The 25,645-nt window shown below is 35.1% G+C and overlaps 3 protein-coding genes across 3 annotated transcripts; 2 read left to right on the forward strand and 1 right to left on the reverse strand.

The window, feature by feature from the left end:
* Nucleotides 1-1,030: 1,030 nt before the first annotated feature.
* LOC144444137 (clavesin-2-like) lies at nt 1,031-3,170 on the reverse strand. Its single transcript, XM_078133536.1, has 4 exons — nt 2,530-3,170; nt 2,085-2,195; nt 1,451-1,650; nt 1,031-1,187 (listed from the first exon to the last, which is right to left on the reverse strand). Exons 1-4 carry the CDS (start codon nt 3,094-3,096, stop codon nt 1,088-1,090), a joined length of 978 nt encoding a protein of 325 aa, XP_077989662.1. The 5' UTR covers nt 3,097-3,170; the 3' UTR covers nt 1,031-1,087.
* Nucleotides 3,171-6,672: 3,502 nt separating this feature from the next.
* LOC144444138 (alpha-tocopherol transfer protein-like) lies at nt 6,673-15,415 on the forward strand. Its single transcript, XM_078133537.1, has 5 exons — nt 6,673-7,064; nt 10,379-10,568; nt 12,228-12,287; nt 13,792-13,902; nt 15,080-15,415. Exons 1-5 carry the CDS (start codon nt 6,673-6,675, stop codon nt 15,281-15,283), a joined length of 957 nt encoding a protein of 318 aa, XP_077989663.1. The 3' UTR covers nt 15,284-15,415.
* Nucleotides 15,416-22,318: 6,903 nt separating this feature from the next.
* On the forward strand, nt 22,319-25,400 carry LOC144444139 (alpha-tocopherol transfer protein-like). Its single transcript, XM_078133538.1, has 4 exons — nt 22,319-22,694; nt 23,583-23,776; nt 24,783-24,893; nt 25,137-25,400. Exons 1-4 carry the CDS (start codon nt 22,319-22,321, stop codon nt 25,398-25,400), a joined length of 945 nt encoding a protein of 314 aa, XP_077989664.1.
* The last annotated feature ends 245 nt before the right edge of the window (nt 25,401-25,645 follow it).

The following is a 25,645-nucleotide window of genomic DNA, read 5'->3' on the forward strand; positions in this document are numbered from 1 at the left end:
AACACAGTCACTTCATGCCTACTGTGGCATGACAGATTGTATTCACTGCATGACAGTATGGTAAAGACTCTGACATTCCATCATTTTTATATGACAGAATGGCAGAAAATTGAACATCACATTCCATGCCTTTTATATGGCAGTATGGCAAGACATTGACACTTCAAATATATAGAATGACAGTATGGCAAGATATTGACACCCACTGCATGGTAGTATATGGTATTAATTGAACATGACATTCCATGCCCACTGCATGACAGAATGGCAAGATACTGACACCCACTGCATAGCAGTATGGTAATGAACATGACATTCTATGCCTTTTATATGGCAGTATGGCAAGATATTGACACTTTCAATCTACAGAATGACAGTATGGCAAGATATTGACAATATGTTAATGAACATGACAAACCATGATGTCTAAGACAGTGCCATATGACATTGACAATATTGAACAAATATTGCCTGGCCATGAGGGCTATAGCACCCATTTATTACACCCGAGGGACTGTGAGTTACCAGAATCACATGCTATTTCCTGAGGCCGAAGGCCGAGGGAAATAGCATGTAATTCTGGTAACTCACAGTCACAAGGGGGTAATAAACGGGTGCTATAGCCCAAATATAGGCCAGGCAATATGTGTTTTATAATATACCTCATGAAAATCTTGCCCTCTTCTCTTGAGGTTGGCAGACGACATCGTTCGAAGCTGCCATTTTGACCTGCTGTAGAATGCGCGGTGGTCACGTGACCATGTAATAGTTGATGGAACTATTTCCCTAGGGAAATAGTCATTCTATTTTCCTATCACGTGACTGATTCTAGCGAATCATGGCACAGCATTATCACTAGGTATATTATAAAGTATACTATTACTACATGGTAACAGCACTGGTACATCATTCTGATTGTATGGCAAAGCATATACATGCAATAATTCAAAAAGCAAATTTTCAATTATTAGTCGGATCCTCATTTTTGATTCACTGATAATATAATTTATAAATGAAGTTCCCAACTGCAGTGCATCATTGACATTACCATAGACACACCCATCTTGTAACTATGGCAATGGAAACATTAATCAAACTTTAACAGAAATTCCATCTTGCTGTCTTGATTATCACACTGTCCATTCTGGTGTTCATAATTCTCATTTGGTAATGGTACTGACATTGACCTGTGATGTAAGAAGGAAGTCAATTATTAGGTACAATGTACTATTAAAGTCACCTGTAATATTTTCATATCCTTATTATAAAGTTTGCCAATAATATTGAAATCAATTCATCTAGATTTCAAATATAGTATGCACTGAGGGTCCTTCTGCCATGACTAAAAACACTGGCTATATAGATACTTGAAAATATAGTATAATTTACATATTAGCAAGGTTCAAACAGGTGGTAATTAGGCATGCCAGTTATGAAACAAATCTCTCACCTGGTTATAGTTGTAGTATTACTTTTTTCACTCGGCTCAGGGGTACTGACTCCAAAGTTAATTTCAAAGTTTTGTCTCAATAACTCCCTAGCAAACTTTCCAATATTAACAGCAGGTAGGAGACCGCCTAACTCGGTGGGAAGAATCTCTTTGTGAATATGAGTGTGTAGAGTTGTTAAGTTGTTACCGTGCAGGAAGATCTAGTGAGTAGAAACAAATCACAAGTTAGTGCAGTATAACGTGAAACTTTTTGTAATATTAATGGTTGGTCAGAAAACTGGACAGACAGACAGCTGTTGCTTGTGTTATTACATTACAATACGAAGAGATATGCTGTCCAATCAGTGTTATCCCTCTGAGGGCTTCATATCAGCCCCTGAATTACAAAAATCACCCACCTTATTACCATGGTTATCCAGCAACAGTATGGTAGAAAAAGGTATGGAATCTATGCACAAATTTCAACAGATTTCTTGTCTATTACTTGGGTTCGTTACCAAATTGACAGAATAAGGAATAGACACATTCATGTACTTTACTTCCCCTCTTCCTACCTGTTACCCATAGTAGTTTCCAAGAATATTACATGTACACATAATCTCACAGAAATTGAAGGTTGAGTTCTCCACATTACCTTTTCCTTGGCTGCTTGTTTCAGAAATGGTCTGCATATAGTGAAAGCAGCTTCTATGTACCAGGGTTGATTAACGAAGTGAATCCCGGAAAACCTAGCTGGGAAACAGTCCTGGAAAACAAATTTTAAACATATACATAACATGGTACATGATATCTATTTAGTATTCAGAGAAAGACTACCTGACAACATGATACATTGGTTTCTGGTAAGGCCAAATAAAAAAAGTTGGGTTTTTTCTCTTTACAGTGACTTCTTAATCTTTAAGATACTCTATGATGGGGCACCCTAAGTGATCGGTCAACCCCTCTTGGTGAGGGTGGAACGACACAATGTATCTTGCATTCTAAGTGACTTCTGTAATCTGACAAAAACTGTATTTAAATCTACATCAGGAAAAATTTATTTTCAAACCGAATAACTGACCCTGAAAATAATGTTTTACCTGAAGTCCTTCGATAGTAAGTTTCATCAATCCAAGACTTAATCTTGAGGCTTGTTTGAAAGAAAATGCAGTCCAATCAACAATTATCACAAATCCATGTATCTGAGTTTCTTCTTCTTGAATGAGGTATTCCAGACTCAATAACAGAGCTCTGAAAATTTGAACGTACTGATACCTCCACACTTCCCAGTTCGCTGTATTCAGAATCAAGATCTTTCTTCCAAAGTGGTCAGTGTTGTCTAGAACTACTGGGAATCCATCCATTAATGCCTGGTACATATCTGGATCAGATGCCGTGAAATTTGCAAACAGTGCTCGGTATTTGACTTGTCGAAACTCAAAATACTTTCCAAACATCTTGAATGCTTCTAGTATATCAAACTTCCGTGCACGCAGAAAGCGTAAAATAAACGCATCGTCCGTACGAGTGAAATGAATGTCTGGTCTCGTGATCATCATGTCACGGACTGCCTGTATGTCATTTTCTCTGTTCTCTGGAATTTCGTTCAGTTCTTTTATGGCCTTAGCTTCTGTTTCTGGTAACAGTGTTCCACCCCAGGAAGCCATCTTGTTCTTTTTTTATGTGTATGTCAGAAGACTGATAGAATTCAGATATGTCCTAATTTCCTCCCTTCAGCAAGTCTTCATTAGAACTAGAAGGTATCTGACACTAAATAATAAAAAAGTACTTTTTTAATTACAAAAATATTCTCAGTCTTATGGGCAGCATTATACCAACATAGGCCTGTTTGACTGATTGCTATCATATATATACCTCAAGCAAGCCAAGGTCAAATGAAACATATGGATTTTGTACACTGGTCATTCTACATCATAATAATGATCATCTTTGCCATAGGTTTTGTGGTGCTCAAAATACGAGTCAAAAGGTACAAAGTTGACATTTTTAACATAATGTCTGCACAAGTACAACGATATGCATACCTATAACAACATTTATATATTTACCAATATTTTTCTTCAACAGCCAAGACAAATACAAGTGACCTAAGGGGCCCTGTCCCTACCAGTCAAAACACCAATTGTAACAAAACCCTTAGGCTAAGAGTTTGTTGTAACTGGTCTTTTGATTCAAAGTGACAAGGCCCCTTAGGTCACTTGTACTTTCCCTGGTTGAATGAAGAAAATTATAGGGGGATCTTAATATCTAACTGTACACACTCTAGAAGTCTACATAACAACAGAGTTCCATACTATTGTTGATAGTGGATAAGTCTGTTATACTATAAATGCACCTGCACAGGAACGTACAAATAGCCTTGCCTACCAGTTGATTTTTTGAAAGAGGATATTTTAAAACTCCTTTTGCTATAAATGTAAGCATATAGGCAGTACTTATCTAATATACTGTTGTCAAAGTAGCAAGCTTTAAACCGTGCATGTATTTATACCTGTGTGTTGTTTGTTGTGAGTTTACTTAGACTATCGAGTCAGTTTGTATCTGCATATATGTATGGTTTTGTGATTGTGTTCTGGGCTTGTCTATCCCTGCCTGCCTGTTTGATTGTCTGTGTGTCTGTCTGTCTGCCTGCCTGTCAGTCTGTCTGTGTGCGAGTACGTACATACATGTACGTTATGTATGTATGTATGTATGTATGTATGTATGTATGTATGTATGTATGTATGTATGTGTGTGTGCATGCGTGCATGTGTGTGTGCGTGAGTGCATGCATGCATGCATGCATGTCTGTGTGTGTGTGCATGTGCATACGTATGTGTGCGTGTGTGCATGCATGCATGTATTACTATGTAGATGTATGTATGTATACATGTATGTATGTATGGATGTATGGATGTATGTATGTATGTATGTATGTATGTATGTATTCATCATTAAATTAACAATCGAAAATAAAACGGAAAATGGAAGCAAAACTGAAAGAAACTCGATAGAAAATATGGCGTATTGAAAATCTGAAATGTCCGATATGTATATAAAAATTGCACATGCAGATAAAAATGAAATGAATGCCGAACGGACATGTTTTCGCGAAAGCAATATTTAATATATTTTCATGTTTGACTTTAGGATATCAAATTTCAAAACATTTTTTTTGAACACAAAAGTGCCCATCCCATTGCCATGTTATGCAAAATATGACCGCCACATTGCTCACCACACTACAACGACACGTTTGTTCATATGTTCAATGGCAGTCGAAATGTTACCTGTTATTTTTTGTAAATAATAAATAAAAATACCAAAAATATGCAACCATTTGCAAAATGAAATAACAGATACGATTTATCTGTGCTCTGGTTCACTTGATAAATTATATACACAGAAGAAAGTGGCACACGACACAACATTTCGCTTACCTCAGCTCCGTACGTCGATATCACATTGCGATGCAGACAGTAGCGAAGATGACGTCATCGCTATCCGAGAAGGTTGTCTTCCGGGGGCAAAGGTCGCCAGTACGGTAACACCAGTCGAGGTCAGGCCAGGTTGTCGTGAGAGTAAATCGGCTGGAAACATCAGCATTTACCGGGTACATTTGTAGGAAATCCGTACTTCATCAACGGGAGTTATCTGTGGTAAAAAAAATTAGATTTCCTCGACGCCTCGACGCCGATGAAGGTAAGTTCTGCGATCAGAATTTTGCCAAGTGAGAGTTGCCGGGGAGTGCTGTCTAGCATCGTAATTCGAAAGCGAAAATAGGGCAACCACCCAACAATATCAAAACTTTGTTATTTCGTGGGTGACCGTTTAATCGTGAAATTTGATGCAGAAAAAAATGAATGATATGTACGATCAGATGACGAACTGTTTGATGTTATTCGACACGGTAAGCTTTGCTTTTTATAATGGACTGTAAAAACAGTCTGTGGTGCAATGCAATGATCACACCATGGATGTGACCACGTCATCAAAACGTAAACGAACTGAAATTTTCATCATTATCGAACATTATTTTCTGGATCTTAGTATATTTTGATCCATAATTTACATATTTTGCTGACAAAAATATGTGTTGTAATTTTGTATACTACTGACTGACATGCAACCAGGTTACCTACTATACATCATTATATGTACTTACTAGTTCTACAGACAACTGACAAGGTAATACTGTGCTAGTACTATTAGACATAAACACATACATATACTAATACATGCAGACAGGCAGGCATCCATCCATCCATACATACATACATACATACATACATACATACATACATTATACATACATACATACATACATACATACATACATACATACATACATACATACATACATACACACACACACACACACACACACACACACACAAACATACATACATACATACGTACGTACGTACGTACATACATACATACATACATACCCATACGTCATGTATATGGCACAACATTGCAGTATACTGTATTGCTAGTTGTACACATGCTTTGCCATGACTAGTACATAATACAGTAACTATCTGATTATTACTCTGTGTTAAATGACGTGATGTACATATCTTACTTCATCTTAAATGTGATAAACTCTGTAATAGGACAAATTTGGCATTTCTTTTCATTCAAATTTTACTGTAAGTGAAATTGTATGTATGAACTATGATTGTGATAATAACTATAAACATATTTGGTCATAAATGTAACATTGTGGTCATACACATAAAAGTAACAAGAAATGTCAGACTATCTGCAAATACCAGACTACATTGTAGTTAAAATAGCTTTAGGGACATGTTAGTGAAAAAAAACATTGTGGTATCTGCAAAGGATGACCTTAGAGTAAATGTGTAGAGACAACCAATAGGGATATAGCTAGAATAGAGTACAACAGTTTTTTGGCAAACTGACAGTTTTTAGAATAAACATTAACATATTGACCAGCATTTGAAAAGTGGTTACATACCCATAGAAAAAAATGGAAAATGTTATGATTATACCTACATGCAAGTATAAACAATACTGAGCAGAATACTGGCAATTTAAAAGGCTTGACATTGTGTCAAGCAAAATGATAATTTTTAGACTAGAGTAAAACTTTGCATAATGACAACATTTCAAAAGGTAAAATTTTTCATTCATTTCTCATTTTCTGTCTTATTACACTAGATAGCTGACAAAATGGTGTCACTTTGAATGACTTCAAAAACTAAATAACACACATCATGGCAGAAAATATTACTCTACAACCAAAGGAAGACTTTGTCAGTTCTTTGTCTCCAGAACTTCTAGAAAAAGCTGAGAAAGAACTCAACGAAAAACCTCAATGGAGACAACGAGATATTGACGCACTACGAGACATGCTGGAGAAACGACCTGATATTTACTTCCGTTCCGATGATGCCTTTTTGTTGCGCTTTCTCAGAGCCAAAAAATTTGATTACGACCGTGCCTTTCAAATGTTAGTGAACTACTACGAAGTACGTAAGAACTATCCCGATATTTACGCCAATCTCCTCCCATCAAAAATACAACATGTCTGGGAAAATAATTTACAGGCGGCGTTACCGTGTCGGGATAAAGACGGACGAATCGTTATTATATTCAGGCCAGGTAAGTATTCTATTGCGCTATATAATAAATTTCTACTTTTTGTAAAAAATTTATTGAGATTGTCAAAAAATAGAAAAGAACAGCATCTGTGAAATAGAAAACATGAACGCAAAGTGGAAAAACAATTATTTAAATACACTAGATCAGGATTCTAGCCAGACCTTTATAGATAAATTATTCCACCCTATCTCTTGAAAACAATGGAAAATAATTAATAGGGCTGTTGTCTTTTGTTATGCAAATTTATCATGATTGTACCATTATTTCTTTGGCGAATTCTGAATGATAATCTGCACTCTGCATAAATATTGGTCTATTTGTTGGGACTGCCATCTTTTTCCATTTCCATTTCATTTCCTCGTACAAAGAGATATTGATCATCAATGAACTTATACAAATTCAGTAAATGTATGACTTTAGGTTTTATACCAATTCATCTAAAAGTATAAATGTAACTTTGGAACAAATTATGATAAAGGAAAAAAAATTATCTTAGAGATTGATACGATCACACTGGTGAGTATCAAATGTATAACTGAGAGTGTATACGTATGTATGTATGTATGTATGTATGTATGTATGTATGTATGTATGTATGTATGTATATATGTATGTATGTATGTATGTATGTATGTATGTATGTATGTATGTATGTATGTATGTATGTATACATGTATGTGTGGAGGGTTCTCTGTATATGTATCTGTGTGTGTATGTTGGGTGGGGGTGGTGGAGGGGTTTAACAGTACATGTATAACAGTTCCCTGTAGCTATGATTATAAACATATAAATATTTTACCCTAAGCTCTGTACCATATGTTCTAAAGCCTCATACAGTATCCACGTACAGAATATGATAATCACGATATGGATCAAATATTGTATGTCAGATGTGTCATCTCATTTATCAATTATCAATTATGAATTATGAATCTGATTATAATGATAATAGTGAAATACAAAAAGACTCATTGTACATGAATTCCCAGTGTACTAGTTAGTATCGGCCTAGTTTATTTGCAAACTATATTTCTATCTTTATTTGTTAATATTTACCTATCTGTTAGGTCAACTCAAACACGTAACATTTGCTATAAAATTAGTATAAACTGTATACAGGTATTTCTTTCCATTTAGGTCCAAAATTACAAAAAATTGGAAAAAGAAAATTTGTGCATATTTGATACACTTCATAGTAATTTTGAATTGAAACCATAAAGTATCTAGGAACCATATGTTAGGAACCATATGTGGCTAATTTCATTTCATGTCAGAAAATATATCCCATTTGTACTTTTTATGCATTTTACAACTATTTTGGTGTGAAATCTTATTGTGCTATAAATTATATTATAATATAGGAATCCCAGTGTTCACTTATCCTAGGTTTCTAAAGTCTTGTGATAAATTATCTCAGTTTTACTTAGTTTATATTGTACATATTTATGGGTGAGGGCAGTGTGCCCTCTAAAGCCAACTTGATGCGCCACTGACGCACACAATTTCTAGTGACACACCAAAATTTTGTGTTCCCCTATCTCCTTCTACTCACAAGAAATGCCAGTTTTTATCATTTTGACTCACAACAACAAAATTTGGCTATTGTTATGTCAGAGGGCACACTGGGTGAGGGGGAGAAAGGAGTGTAGATTTTAAAATGTTTACATCAAAAAATAAAAAAAAATTCTGTGGCCATCTCCCATCTCCATCCCATAATATGTTTTGCTAAAAAAAGTTCAAAGTTCAAAAATGAGATATGACCTTGAAAATAAAATCAATGATCTGTGAATATCTATATTACCTTGGCCTGAGGAACAAAAAAATAAAAATACATACACCCCTAAAGTCTGGCAGGTTGATGAATGTATAACATTGCTGTATACTGTTGGCTGTATAGAACTCTTCATATTTTGTTAATGTCAGTTATTTTCCTGTATAAAAATATTTCAAACACCAAATTAATATGGTCAACATGTGAAACAGCTTGTACGTTTCACTTTGATAAATGGTCAATTTTAGTAGTACCTATGTGTATTTAATATATTTACATCTGGTATACTTTTAATCTTTCTATTTTGGGAGTGTTTTTTTTGCACAACTTGAATTATTTTGCATGAAAAAAGGTGCAAAAGAAAAAAATGAGAAATATTGGATTTTCTACATTCCTTTTGGACCTATATATATATCTATTTATATATTAGTTAAAATAATAAAATATAAAAGTCATGATATAACTGAATTTTAAAAATTGTGTAGTTAATGTTTAGCAGTTTTTCAGAAATCCATATAATATGAAAGAAAACTATGCCTGTATAATATGATAATCACCTTTGAATCCTTGTAATTCAATAGAAATATGAATGTGTATGTTTTAACATTGTAGCATACATATCCATGTATTGTTATCATATATCTAAATATAGCCCTCAGAGTCAAACGCTGCCTGATGTTGTTGAGTTTTCATATACTATAGGCAGCAGTAGTCTTCCGATATTCCTTTCTGTCAAACAAGCTCATTGGATTACCTATTGATCACTGAACAATAATGACGTCCTTGGTAACAGGTGGAGTCATAATGGTCGAATGGTACTTAGAGTACAGTGGCAGGCTTGGAATCTGTATATTGCAGGTTCAAGCCAGAGGTTCAAGCCAGAGGTTCAAGCCTCGTTGCTGCTGTAGCTTTTTGATTTGAACCGTGATTGTGCCTCAGTCAACCCAGCTGTATATTTGGGGTCCTGGTAGGATAGCAGATAGCAGTTGTGATGCAAATGATTTAATCCTATGCACTCATAAAGGCTGCAATGGATTGTATGCTCCCCTTGGAGTTGAGGAAGTTTAAAGATCTGTTATGCCGCTATTATTTATAAATTCATGCCAGGGGTATTAATTGTAAATTGCCTAGAGAGCACACAGTAGAAAATTGCTTATAAAACTAATATTATTGTTATTACCATTTATATAGCTATGTAAATATACAATCTTTACTGCCAATTAGTGTACAGGATAAATCCTTCACATAACAACCATATCCTACCAGGTACCCATTTATACAGCTATGTAAATATACAATCCTTGCTGCTATTGAGTACATGGGATTGATCCTTCACATAACAAGCCGTGTCCTACCAGGTACCAATTTATACTAATGTGAAAATATACAATCCTTGCTGCTATTGAGTGCATAGGTTTGATCCTTCACATAACAACCATGTCCTACCAGGTACCCTTTTATATAGCTATGTAAATATACAAACTTTACTGCCAATTAGAATATAAACCATTTTGTAATAATGTGTGCAATTTTCTGTCAACAGGTAGGTGGAATGCCTCAAAGTTTCCAATTATAGATATTATAAAAGCAAATTTTTTGTCATTGGAGAAGCTCTTAGAAGATGAAGAAACGCAGGTGAATGGTGTGGTTATTATCATTGACTTAAGTGGCTTTGGTTTCTATCATGCCACACAGATTGGACCAATATTTGCTAAGAAAGTCACTTCCATATTTCAGGTAAGTTTATAAGTTAACATCGCTTACGTTTTCCATACAGTGTATCGTCATTACGCAGGACACCTTTATGAACATAAATCTCATGGACAAGTTTTCAAATGGAATACTCCGTAAAAAGTGAAAAAGAGTTAGATAAACTCAAAACTGTAAATAAAGTACCTGAGTCTCCCTTTCCAATAAATTTTAGCTCTCATATTAGGAGGCTATTGGAATGGGTTCTGTCCATACATCTGTGTGTGTGTGTGTGTGTGTGTGTGTGTGTGTGTGTGTGTGTGTGTGCGTGTGTTGATGTATCTATCCATCCATTGTGTATCGGTGGTTTGTCAAAGTGGCTTAGATTCGAAGGACATATTGATGACGATCACTCATTCACTAGTCAAATTCTTGCATACATAACCCAGATATAAATGTATGCATTGGTTAGGTGTAGGGATGGGGGTATGTTTTTGAAGAAGACTTGTATTTTGTCGAATAGCTTTTGCTCTCACAAATAGGCTTTTCCAAAATTTGTCATGGTAACACTCTACTTCCTGTCTGTGTCTGCCTTGGGGTATACATGGTATAGGTTACTTGGTTAATCATAGAGCACTGCTGCTTTCCTTGATGTCTGATCAATATGAAAAACTTCCCTGATTTACACGTCTACAGAATACCAAGGGACAAAGCTCTTATTAAGAAACGGTACTACAAGGTGATGATACCCCAATTTGAGTGAGGGTGCTGTATTCTCAATTTCCTGTTTGGAGTCCACAATGGCCTATTCACATGCCACCACTTTGGTGTAATCTTTTCATCTCTCACATTACCATACTACAAATAACTGACTCACAGTCTAAGCTCTATAGATTACTGAACAATAGATAAAAATTACTTCCCAATGAAATATAAAGGGAGATAATTAGAACAGCTTGTATGAAAAAAAAGACTGAACAGGAATGTAGCTATGTATTATATCGGTGATTTATAATTATATGCCAGTGCTAACATATAAATGAAGATTGTATGCATTTATTCTATAGGCCTTTCTTATCATTCTTTAAATCCCCGGGTGTTACTTTAGATAATTGGTTATTTGGTTACTATGTGATATCACCTCTTAGCTTCATCACTTTGTACAACATCACATCACTTTGTATGCTGTGTTATACGTGATTACACTGTAATGTCAAACAAAAATCTGGCTGGGGTGAGTGTTGGGGGCTGGGGGGGGGGGTGATTTTACACTTTTGAAAATTTAATCCTGAGCACATACATGCAGTATGTTTTTGACTGACATACCCTTAATTCCGTCATGGTGTCCTGTTTGACTATTAGTATCGATCTACTTTTATCACAAAAATGCTAAACATGGATCGACTTTGTTAGAGAAAAGAAAAATTTCTTGACATGTGTGTTTGAGAGAAATAAAAATAAACTGAACTGGGCAAATGCTATTGATAAAAGTATTAGCAGACTTTATCAGTATAATCCCCGGACAGGATTACCCCTTGGAAAAAAATAAACTCGGTAAATTTTCATGGCTAGTAGACTGGCCATCCAATACTTACCAGTAACACAGCCCCCTCCTTACTCCCCCACCACTACCCCACTAACATCTAACCTGAGAGGTGATATCACGTAATATCGTCTATTACCTAAATACCTGTCCTCTTTTCATAGCCCTGTTTTTGGTTTAGAGAAGTCAATCTATTCCTACTTCAACTTGATTCCATTTTACAGGTAACCATCCACTCTTCACTTTCTTCACTACTCACCCCTGTCTTCTTGGTGTCTTTGGTTTCTTCTATGTATGTTCTATTGAGGCATAGAGCTATTCTATTTGTGTTTAGGGTGGAATTATGACTCAATCCTACTTGCAGTGCAGTGAGTCTCAGAAACTAATAATGTTTCTAAACAGATATTTTGTTGTTGCTGTGTTTTATTTTGTTTGTTTGTTTGTTTGTTTGATTTTGGTTTTGTTAATTTTGGAATGGGATAGGATCTTCCTTGCAATAAGTGACATGATTATGCATACTAGAAAGAGAGAAAGAAAGACCATTTGGTTTTCAATGAAATCAACAAAAAATCATAGCCTGAGAATGGCTTTTAAGCTTTTAAGATCATCATTATTTGTGAGATGTATAAAATGTTAAATGTTAGCTGTCTGCAATGTCAACAAATTATACTAGGACATGAAGACAACTGCATTGCAAATGGTAAACAGTTTTCATTTCATCTTTTGTATAACAACCAATATTTTTTGTACTTTTTTTGTAGTCTGTTTTCTGAGTTGGACATTTTAATACAGGGTTAATATTTCTGTGTAAAAGTGTATGAGTGCTCTTATATTTTATGTTGTAAATTGCTTAGATGTAACTCTTTAATAATATACGTGGTACATAAATGCACTCTAAATCTCTAGATATGTCTGTCATTATCTAAAGTTTTTTTCATTGTCGCAGTGCTTACTTGTTATGTGATAATGCACATTTCTACAATTCGAAGCACTTCTTCACATCAAGCTTACATGTAAAGCACTTTATACTAATTGTTACCACTGGCACAGACCAATAATGGCACAACACGTTATTTGTCAACTCCTTAAAGAGCATATAATCCTTGTCACTGTTAACTGCATATGAATAAATGTTACACTCGACACTTAACAATTACATGGTCCTACCAGGTACCCATTTATAGCTTGGTATTATTGGATACTGAAGTGGTTCAAATCTTTCCAAAGAACTTTCGTTACTAAAAAACAAATTAATGTACAGTAACAGGGTTTGAACCACTGTTGTTATGTTACTAGACATGCTGTAGTTTGCTATTCTTCATGGACTTGTTTTGCCTCAAATTCCAAATAACGTAATCTGTGGTTTTCCCAATCACGACACAACACATGGTAGAAATCAATCTTGATGCAAAATAACAAATGTAATTTATGAAATATAATATTAATTGCAATAGGTTACATTAACCATTAACTTACTGGGAATATAGCCCAAGTTTTCCTACGTGGTAAGTTCTCTTGACACCCACTGAGAACATGTCTAGTACCAGCTTTACTAAAATTCAACTTGTGATACAAGAATAAGATATATATGACGTATATAAACATATATATAAACATGTACAGTGTTATACAACCTAGAAATCTCATTCCACAAGTTCCCAGATCAACACATATGAAGAAAGGAAATTTGTGACAACTCCATGCATAAATTATGTTTTTCACCTCCAGAATGCAATGCCAGTACGGATTAAAGGAATTCATTATATTAATGAACCTAGAATATTTGATGCTGTATTTGCAATCATTAGACCATTCCTTAAAGAAAAACTTAAAAATAGGGTAAGTACTCTTACATTACACTGTTTTGTTTACATAGTAGTAGTAGTAGTAGTATGTTTATTAGAGTGACATGTAATCACATAACATAATAGTAACAATACAAGTCAAAACAAGGAATTACCCAGCCCAACGGACTTACAAGTCACTACAGTCAGTGTACAATATATACAGGTAACACTGTTGAAAGAAAAAAGCAGACTACATCCAAAAACTTACATAAATAATACCAGTGGAATAGTGTATACAACTGTACTAGTGATCATCAGTAAACTTTCATATCACGGTAACTATATGCTTGTCTTTTTGGTGTTAATTCCAAACATTACATTATTTTATTTACATCCATAATACCAGTATACAAATGTAATAGTGTATACAACTTTGCTAGTGATCATAAGTTTATTTTCACATCACAGTAACTGTAAGGTTGTTTTTTGTGTTAGTTCCAAACTCTGAGTGTAAATAATGTACCTTGTATATTTTGGCTAAATCATTCAACCTTCTTCAGCTGTTACTCTATTACACAATGGCAGATAAGGAAGGCTGAGTAATGCAGCCGAATCATACTTGTTAAATATTTACTCTTTGAGTTCAGAACTAATACAAAATATGATTCCAAAGTGAGGAAAGAATGTTTTGGTTGTGTGATTGGTGGTTCTTCAAGGAACTTAGATAATGCTATGAAAATAATATTATGGCAAAATGTTTTGGGGTGCCATAAAGTTCAAAAACCATTTGGCCTCAGTAATGTAATGTCTTTGGGTGTATCTAAGCACTCTGTCATGCTGTCAATGCAAAGTTGTTACCAAATATTAAAGTTGTTATGTGTATACTCTTAACCTTTTACCTAAAATGGATCTCAATTACAAATTATGCAACTGTTAAAATCACATGACTCAATCCCAGATTCTTTGCATAAGTGATTTCTTATCAGTGGAACACTTACTATTCATGAGTCCTGAGTGCCTATACCCTAACAGTGTAAAACAGCTCTCATGAATATTCAGTGTGCAGCTTGAATGCATTATTTCTGCTGACTCCCATGATGCAATAGCCAATAGCAAAGATATATAAAGGCACATAAATCAACTTTATCAACTATTGGGTCTATAGCTTGTTTGAATATCTTGTTGGGGGCTGTGTCATCACCAAAGCCTTGTTTTTTATTTTTGTACAGATTCAAATCCATGGTTCAGATTATAGTTCTCTCCATGAGTTCATTCCATCATCAGTGCTACCGGCAGACTACGGAGGAGACAAAGCCGAATTTAGCAGTAAGGAATGGATGGAATATATGCTACAGTTTGAACAGGAATTTATAGAAAATGATAAGTACGGCATTTTAGACCAAGAATTGAAAGAAATTGCACAAGGAAAGTGAAATATGAACAATTGTAGTTTTCTTTGGTAACTGTTCTGCAGTAATTTGTAATAACAACACAAAATTAGTAATTAAAATGGTAATTCTTAGGCAAGAATTTACCCACACATTTTTCGGTGATATAAATTTCTTTAGTGATTTTACAAAAAATTTTGACAGCTGCATTTGAAAGAAATATACGTCATAAGAGTAAATATGCTGTAATATTTTTATTAATATGAAAAATTTAGAAGGATAAGAAATGTGATAGTCAAGAGGTTACTGAGATTTAATATAAAGTTTATATGGCTAGACGTTGTAATAAATACTGCAGGGTTATTTCAAATGTATTATTTATAGAATCATTACAAAATGCTGCACCAAAAAATATGCACAATGCATTTACAAATTTGATTTTAAAATGCAACTGATTATGATTTGTTGAAATGATTGCTACATATGGACTGTAAGATATGTCGTGTCACTCCGCCCCATCGTTGTAAACCATAGCCTCTTGTACAGCACTGTCCAAGACGCGCCGCGCCGCCAATAGGCTGCGATTTTGCAGGGTCATGAAAGAAATAACAGCTTTGGTTTACGAGAATGCTCCACCCTCACTAGCCTGCACTGAAAGGGGTTGACCGATGTGTGAGGGCGCCCTGTCACGGCATACCTTACAGACAATGTCAGGCAATATTATCTTGCTGCAAACTGAGATTACATAATGCTTTGTTGAAACAATATGCTGCAAACTAAAATAATGCAATGTATTGTTTTCCATTTGTTGTTACAAATTGTTTCAGCCGAAAATATTGTCTCGGCTATGCAGACTCTCACCACTGGGGGCTCTGCCTACAAGACCACCCCAAACAAGAGTCTGTGGAAATGAGATTCCCACTATCTCGCACAGGACGTAGCCTCTGAAGCAATGCATCATGGGGAGTATTTCACGTCCAACCTTGCAGGCTGAACGATTTAGGTACCTTCGCTACAGATTATCATTTCTCAAGTGACTGATATATATTAATTACAACAAACAGGCCTCATAAGTCCATTTTTATGCTTGGAAGAAATGTACTGTGTGACTTCCGTAGTGAGGTAGTTGGAATCTCATTTCCTCAGACTCTCATTTGGAGTGGTCTCGTAGGCAGAACCCCAGCAGTGAGAGGCTGGGTAACCAAGACTACCGAAAATATCAAAATTTGTCATTGTTTTTCAAATTTAGTGCAACCCTTAAATAACAAAACATGCTTCAATTGAAAATCACAGAATGTGTTATTATAGATTGCTTAAAATATAAAAATGTGTTGTAATTTTCACAGTTACTGCAAACTTGAGTAACAAAATATGCTATATGTAAAATTACTACAACCAAAAACATAGAACGTGTTGTTATTACAAATTAGTGCAGGACGTTATCATGAGTAATGACAAAATTATAAATATTTGTCATTTTTTATAGCTTTATTTGGTCACAAGGAGCAAGGAAGCAGTGACTGGGTTTAAGATACTGGCCCATACTCACTGCAAGTATTTTGGGAGGGGGAGGGTGGGTGGGTACGGAGAGGGAGTGGGTGGGTACAGAGGAGGAGGTTGGTTGGGTATGTACACATATAAAGTATATGGGTATGTGCCTTGCAATATATCTCAAAAACAGGTTCTAATTTTCCCCAGACTGTCCTACATTTTGGGTTAGATTTTCAGATTGAAAACTATAGTTGTAGGGGATATTTTAATTTTGGGTCCACTCTGGCAGTATCCCAGATACTTGACTATTTGGCTTGATGGTATAGCCCAGAGACTTGGCTATTTGACCCAACATACTGGGTTGACAATATAGCCTAGAGACTTGGCTATCTGACTTGACATACTGACTTGACAGTATAGCACAGATACTTGGCTATCTGACTTGACATACTGGCTTGACAGTATAGCCTAGAGACTTGGCTATCTGACTTGACATACTGGCTTGACAGTATAGCCCAGAGACTTGGCCATCTGACTTTACATACTGGCTTGACAGCATAGCTTAGAGACTTGGAAGTGATGTCATTGAATTTTCACCATGGAAATGGGAGTGATGTCATTGAATTGTCACCATGGAAATGAGGGGTGATGTCATTGAATCATCACCATGGAAATGAGGGGTGATATCAACAAAGATCAGATTCCACCTCTGACCCATACAACTGAAATATCAACTATCACTGGCTTATTCTGAATACATGCCGATGTTTGTTTGTTTGTTTGTTTGTTTGCTTGCTTATTTATTTCTTTGTTTGTTTGTGGTATGTTTTACATGTAGATGTAAAAAGCTCAGTATCAAAGGAGCAATTTGATTTCAAATTAAAATTTATTTATCTTGAGGGAATTTGTCTAGACAAATATAAACAATCAATAAATATGAAAATATTGGATTGATATTTTTGAAGTGACAGCTCATAATTGAAATCTCAATTTATCGATAATTATTTTATCGGATATTTGGTTATTTTTGCTGCGTACAGTTTACAGGGTTTGGTTGAAATGAGTATATTTATTTATTTCATGTATTTGAAGTTTTTTGCAACTGTACATACAACTTTGCCACTCAGTTGAATTATAGAGATTGTAATTTATTGCATAGGAGGATGAATTGTAACTCAGAAAAGGAACCAGAGATGTGTTGATATGTTAAAGTTTTGTTTTATCAATTTTTGTTACCTGAGATGAATTTTACCACTTACTATGGTGTGTCATAGACATAATGACTTGGTGGACACGATGACTTCCATTGACACCATGACTTTCACTTCACACGGTATACATACATGGCTAGAGGTGCTCTTGAGAGTGAGTCATCCTTCTTGTTCTATTTTGACCCCCTAAGTTAGAGGTAAAATACTATTACAGGTACCAAGAATTATGCAAATTTCAAATTAGTCATGAAAAGCAAAGGAGAGGATTATTTTAATTTATTCATCAAAATATATCATAAGAGGTCACATACATTAACAGCAATTCACAGGTGAAATTTTGAGGAATAGTTAGTTTTTTTTATTCTTTATTCAAGAACCTTATTTGCCTGGTTGTTGTCTTGGCAGACTCTGAAAAAAAATATCTTAATTCCACATCATCCTACTGTATTTTAATGGTTCAAACGTCAAATTTATGCAAAAGAAGTGTTTATATTTGCTGCATTTGTCGTTATTAAGTTGAAAAACATTCATTTTGTTGCTGTTGGAAGGAAAGATTTCTTTGTTCTTCTTTTTGATGGATTGTAATCTGCACCTGTTTGTTCATTAGAGTTTTACTGAAAATTGTTTGGAAAAGATAATCTAGTTATTACTGGTTAAAGTGAAAAGGTTTAAGTGTTAATTTCCACGGAGCAGTTTAAGAAAAGTGAACGTTGAATATTATGTCTTTACTGTACATTTCCTCCCTTGCTATTCATAATATGGTAGCCAATCACAAGAGAGCAAAAGAGAAATTGTTTTCAACTACCCTTTTCATACAACAATATTGCTCTGAAATTACAACTTTACAATATTTACATTTTATTCCCCAGTATTTTCCTAAATTCAGCCTAGGAAAATATGGATGACCTAAGGGGCCTTTGTTACTACGATTCGCTAAACGAGTAGTGACAACACTTAGGTCACGAGTATTTTCCGGCTGAATGAAGAAAAATATTGGAGAATAAAATAATTATACCAGCGTTACTAGTATCAAAGAAAAATCAGGGAACGTAATGACAATTTTGAATATTTTGACTCATATTTTGAACACTTCAGAATCAGTGATGTAGACACGCGTTGTCGTGACATAGATGCACGTAGACGTGATGACGAATGACCAGAGTATACATCTCATATTTTTTGTTCAACTTGGCTCGTCGTACATGTTATGAAAGTGAGCTACGAGGTAGTGTAATGCAAGTACTGAACAAACATGTTATTTCCAGTTTTGCACTAGCATACTTACCGACAATGAATGCACAACATACGCCATAAGTTGCATAACATTGCAAGTTACGGTCAGTAAATGTGATAAGAGAAAGATGTTGACTTATGGTGCCACAATGCCAAACTAATTAATTTATTCATATGGAGTTACAAGTCCAATATGTGTGTTGGTGCAGCCATATTGTTCCTTGAATGCCAAATGTGTGAACCATTTCTGGAATTCATTTTGTGAAAATGATTGGTGAAACTTTCCACTTTTGAACCAGTTTCTGTTATGAATGCTTAAGTAAATATTAAATCTACGATATTGGTCTAAAATTAATTTGCAAAAAGATTCTGGAAACACAGATCAAAAAATTTTGGTTGGAGAGTATCAGATCTAAATAAAATTGTAGTGTACAAAAAAGTTGCAGAAAACAAAAAATTGCAGTCGAATAATTTTGGCGGGAAAATAACTCAATTTTGTTGTAAATTCATTTGAAAATATATTTTGTGTGATCCCAAACAAAAATAAGGTTATAATGAACACAAAAGTTACAAAAAAAACCCAAAAAAACAAACAATTTTGGGGGGAAATAATTTTGATGGAAAAAGTAAACAAATGTCACAGTATTATCAATTGATATATAAATATTATTTCTGTGATTCTAGGCTAAATTTAAGTCGATATTTGCCAAAATGTACCAAGGAACAAGAATTTTGTGCAATAATTTTTTGGCGGGAATATGTTGTGTACTACAGAAGGTGCAAATACATCATCCCTTAATATGGCTTCTTTTAGTTAGTATTTGCATTCTTGTGAATCATTATTAGCCTTATAAAATTTAAACCTGCTTTGTACAGATCAACATTGCAACATAATTTTCTTGACTTTTATTTATCCATATTTGAGTTGCAAGCCTGTTATCATTTTTGGGGGGTTACTTTTGGTTTGTTTCATGGTACATGTAAGTTGAGAGTTTGTTTTATCAGTTATTATTGGTTGTCAAAGTATTTTGTGGCTGCTTGCTTGGTGACAAACAATGTATGGAACAGCTAACTTGGTGATGAGCAACTGATGTAATAGCCAGCAATCAGATGTAAAGATGTAAATAGAAATGTACATGTATGTGGAATAAATATTAAGGAGTTATAAGAACAAGAGTCTCGCTTTGTGTTTGTTTTGTTTGAGCTGTATGATAATTTTGTGAGAGATTGCAAACCAAAGAACATAGCAAACCCTTGCCGTGGGAAGTACACTTTTGGAGTGTGCCAGTTGTTGTAATTGTTTGGATTTTACTACATATAATTGGATACGTCACAATCTTGCAATAGTATAGTGATGATGTGAATTTTATAGCGTTTTCAATGGATGACGCCCTCATGGCGTGTAAGTTTATGCAAATCATTACAATGAATGACGCCCTCACTGGCAGAGAAGACAGTTTCTGTTGTATTTTAGTAGCGTCGGAAACCATCTAGTTTCATTAAAAGATTACACCTAACGTGAGATAAACATATACAAAGTTCAGTTATTCCGATTGGCTGAATTACCCAATCACTAGCTAGTCATTGATGGTATAGTGCACACTAGCTTAATTGCTTAAGCAAAACGTAATATTGTAAAAGGCGCACTATTAGTTTGTAAACCATTACATGAATTTCGTGGGCTGTTGACACGGTTTGATCCCTAGGCAGTCGTGCTATTAAACACGTTCAAATCAGTACATTGCCAAAATAAGAACAGATGGAAAGACTATTGCGTATGGACGGTTGTCCTTTTCTCGTCACATTTTAATCATCAAACCTAACGCCGCGCAACAGAACTGACCAGTCTAAGAATTGGTGGGCTGGTTGAATTTCTTCTTGATCTCAATCTGAATCTTGGCGTGTGTAAGCTTACAATATTGTATGAAATAATTAACAACACAACAACAACAACAACAACAACAACAACAACAACAACAACAACAACAACAACAGCAGCAGCAGCAGCAGCAGCAGCAACAACAAACTCAGTTATTACTATAATCACATCAAACATGGACAAAGATTCGTCGTTGTTGGCGCTCTTCTATTAATGAGTGATACACAAACAACAACAAATCTTAGTCTTTATCAAACATTATCAGAGAAAATACCAGTTCTAAAAAAAAAAGTTACGCCATAAAGCCTTGAAAGATTACTTGTATGTGATACGTTAGTCAAGATGTTACCAATGGTATCTAACCCTCTCTTAGAGAGATTCTATACCACAGATAGCACTAGACGTTAATAGATAACCTTGAATTGATAAGATAAGACCACAGTGTCTTGTGGCCTGTGATTATATTACAACTAGTAAGTTAGGAATAAATTAAAACAACATTTCTACCATATTCGTGATATTATGTGCTTTGTCAAGACTACAAAATTCTTTTTTTTCTTAATACTAGTCGATTTATGTTCCTGTCTCTATTCATTATCCGAATATCCCTCTGATATTCTCTAATATGGATAGACAGTCGATTATGTATATATATATATATATATATATATATATATATATATATATATATATATATATATATATATATATATACATGTGTATATATATATATATATATATATATATATATATATATATATATATATATATATATATATATATATATTATGTGTATATGTATAATTACAAAATCAAGTGAAAACTCGATGGTCTGCACTCAACTGAAATGGTTTTCAAAAATTCTACATACACATATACACATACACATACACATACACACAGGCACTCGAATCAATGTGTATGATTTAAAAAAAAATATGTATGTAAATAAGACTTACATACATATTTTTTTTTAAATCATACACATTGATTCGAGTGCCTGTGCACATACACACACACATACACATACACATACACGCGCGTGCGCACGCACACACACACACACACACACACACACACACAACACACACATTCTGTATTCTAGGTATCTCTATTGTTGGCTTTGACATTGTTGTTTATTAATTATTCAGCTAGATAGGATATCTATGTAGATGTCAAAGAATCGCCGTTATCATTTGTTAATCATTAATTTGCACCAGTGTAAAATACATGACACTATTACATTGACCCCAAATACAGCCCAAGATGTCGACGAAGAGCTCCAAACCTTACGTGTGCACTCTCAGCAAAGAATTACAGAAGAAAGCTGAAGTAGAGCTGAACGAGAGGGCAGATACACGTCAAAAACATATACAGGCACTTCGCGAGAAAACCAAGTCACGTCCAGACATTAAATTCCGCACTGATGACGCGTTTCTGTTGAGGTTCCTACGGGCTAGAAAATTTGACGTCGATAGAGCATTTAAAAATTTGGAGAAATATTACGATATTCGTCATGAATACCCTGAAGTATTCGATGATCTAAGCGTTGCAAGACTCAAACATGTCTGGGAAGCTGGAATGGATGGAGTTCTTCCTGGCACAGATAAACAAGGAAGACGTATTGGACTCTTCAGACCAGGTAATCCGCCAGATTAGATGGGTTCACAAAAAGGGCAAACCAGCGGTCGATTGACCAGGAACACCCAGGCATTGTCTGATACATAGTCGAACGTAAAGTCAGAGAGACAGAGAGAGAAACAGACAGACAGACAGACAGACAGACAGACAGACAGACAGACAGACAGACAGAAAGTCAGGCAAATGGACAGTCACGTTTACAATTCATACAAACAGACAATATGCCGAAAATGACCTTTGATCCTTCAATATCAGACATTTATGAAATACTACAATGGAATCTTCATCTCTGTCTTTATATAAAATTGTTATTTTTCTAAAACATTTTTGTCAACATTTTCCAAATTTGTCCACTTTTTAACCACATTTTGATATTGCTGGATATATCGGGAGTATATTCATGTTTTAAGTTCAAAATCACGTAACGCTGTGCCAAAAAGTTACAGAAAACAATAAACTTTTGTTTAATAGGTGGCATAAAATAGAAACGGCGGAAATTTTACACGATATCTATGATTTGCTATAGACAATTGAACGGTACCGGTGTTGGGATGAACTGTTTGGTAGTTTGATAATTCAAATTGTATTGTGTATTATTTCAATACGTAGAATCTTATCGATAGATTTCGCAGATAAAAACCCGAAGTATGACATATTTAATGACGAGTTCAAGGACTTATTTTGACACTCGACTCACGACAGCTTTTAAGCTTGCATTTGTTATGAAGCGGACAAAAAACGTATCTAAAGAAAAGACAAAACAGGCAGCACTAAATTAAAACAACGAAGAGATCATGGATAGCAGATTTCGACATCGACGTCGTTAGCAGTGACGTTTTATTCAAGATGTGACGTCATTAATTCCTGTGTCATCTCATTTACATATTAGGTAAATGGAATCCCGATGTTTGTGACTCGAAAGAATTATTTCGAGCCAATGTCCTGACGCTAGAGAAAATGCTAGAATGTGAAGAAACTCAAATACATGGAATGGTCTTCATCGGAGACTTTGCAGACTACTCGATGAAACAGGCGATACATGCTGGGCCAAGCATGGCTAAACTCCAAACTGCAATTCTACAGGTGGGTTGATAATTAAAATGTAAATCACATACGTCGAAACAAGCCGTATATGCTGGACCCGGCCCGCCATGGCTTAACTCCAGTTGGCAATCTTACAGGTGGTTATTAGATTATAAAAATGCAAACATGTTTCAAGATTTTGTCTTCAGACTTCCCACGACGTCTGGTTGTATGACCGGTACCGCCATTTTGATAATTACCTACCCAGCAGACGACACTATATTAATTGACAGCCATGTGTATCAGATACAAGTATCATATTTCGATCCCAGTGATATTAACATGTGAAGCGAAAGTGGCAAAACAACAACGATATTGTTGTCATTGTATGTTTGGGATTTTGATTCATTTTATAAGCCATGGACAGTTGGAGAAAGATGTCTATGTATAAGCCTAGGCAAAGGCTAGGGCACCAGTTAAAATTGTATATAAAAACTTCATAAAAACCTCGAAGAAGTCACCAGAAACAATTTTTCGCAAACAAAAATTCCATTCATATTTAGAGGCACTGTCACACGGAGTAAATATTGCAAAATTGGACAGTTTTCTGTGTAGCCTGAGCTAGGGGGTTTGATACGCCCTCTACGAGAGAAATGAGTCGGGAGTTTATATCTAGAGAGCCAGAGAATTGATGGTTTAATGATTTCTAGGCACTTCATTTTACTGTTATACAGGTTTAACTCCTTATCAATTTTGGAAACACTGTTACTTACATTCTTAACAAACTGTTTGGACTTACAAGACCATTAGAATCAACAGAAGAAACCAGTGACGTAGACACGCGTTGTCATGACATAGACGAGTGTTGTCGTGACGTAGAACGACCAGCTTATATATTCCATATTTTTTGTTCTAAATGGCTGGTACATGGTATAATTTATTTTACTTACATTCTTAACAAACTGCGTGGACTTATTAGACCATTTAGAATCAACAGAAGAAACCAGTGCTGTATGACAACCTAACAAGAGATGACGATAACTTCTTTGTTGTTGTTTATCAACAGAATGCTATGCCGTTAAGAAGTAAACAAACCCATTTCTTGAATACACCCGCAATCTTTAACACTGCGATGAAGGTTTGGCAACAATTTACAAGCGAAAAGATGAACAGCAGGGTAAGTGTTGTCATGGATACTAGTTATCCAATTTTAGTTGTTATATTGTAGTCGAAGACAATGAAAGTAAAACTACGCATTTATAGCAAAGTAACATTCATTCGATGAACGATTAATCTTTTCGACTAAATTTTTTTATTAGGTCACTTTATTATTTTCTTTCCATCAATTTTCTCATTTTTTATCAATACAAAATAACAAATCTACATAACTTTTATTTATTTATTGGGACGTCTCCTTCAGATGGTGCTACACGGTGATGACTTTGGTTCTTTACATGAGCACATCGCGTCATCAAACCTACCCTCCGACTATGGTGGTATTTTACCGGAAGTGACGGAATGTACCAAGAAGTGGATGGAAGAGCTGGCGGCCTGGGAGGACAAATATTTCGCGGAAAATGACGGATATGGCATCCCCAAGAAAAAAGATACTCTTGGAGGCGGGAAAAAGAGCGCTGATCCAAGTGGAGGACTTGTTGGAAGCTTTAAGAAGCTTGATGTTTAATTTTATACTCATGTAGACAAATAATAATTCTAGAGTTAACATTTTTCCGCAATAACGCACATGAGTTGGTTACGTCATGAAAACTCACTTCCGAAAGATGAATCTATCTGTTACAAGTTGGATCTCGGTTCCGTCGAGCCACTACAGCGCTAGCAATGCATCATGGAACAATTTGTTCCCCCACACTAGTATTTAACACTAGAGGGCGCAATATACAGTGGGCAATTTATTGAATTTACACTTGC

Source organism: Glandiceps talaboti, chromosome 13 (assembly GCF_964340395.1).
Source record: "Glandiceps talaboti chromosome 13, keGlaTala1.1, whole genome shotgun sequence".
Taxonomy (NCBI): Eukaryota; Metazoa; Hemichordata; class Enteropneusta; family Spengelidae; genus Glandiceps; species Glandiceps talaboti.

Coding starts and splice junctions, on each gene's coding strand:
- LOC144444137 (XM_078133536.1), bottom strand. CDS start 3,096: ATGGCTTCCTGGGGTGGAACACTGTTACCAGAAACAGAAGCTAAGGCC. Junction 2,196..2,529: donor TTACTATCGAAGGACTTCAG/GTAAAACATTAT, acceptor TTTGTTTTCCAG/GACTGTTTCCCAGCTAGGTT. Junction 1,651..2,084: donor AACAAGCAGCCAAGGAAAAG/GTAATGTGGAGA, acceptor TCTACTCACTAG/ATCTTCCTGCACGGTAACAA.
- LOC144444139 (XM_078133538.1), top strand. CDS start 22,319: ATGTCGACGAAGAGCTCCAAACCTTACGTGTGCACTCTCAGCAAAGAA. Junction 22,695..23,582: donor TATTGGACTCTTCAGACCAG/GTAATCCGCCAG, acceptor TTTACATATTAG/GTAAATGGAATCCCGATGTT. Junction 23,777..24,782: donor TCCAAACTGCAATTCTACAG/GTGGGTTGATAA, acceptor GTTTATCAACAG/AATGCTATGCCGTTAAGAAG.
- LOC144444138 (XM_078133537.1), top strand. CDS start 6,673: ATGGCAGAAAATATTACTCTACAACCAAAGGAAGACTTTGTCAGTTCT. Junction 12,288..13,791: donor AACTTGATTCCATTTTACAG/GTAACCATCCAC, acceptor TTTCACCTCCAG/AATGCAATGCCAGTACGGAT. Junction 13,903..15,079: donor AAGAAAAACTTAAAAATAGG/GTAAGTACTCTT, acceptor ATTTTTGTACAG/ATTCAAATCCATGGTTCAGA.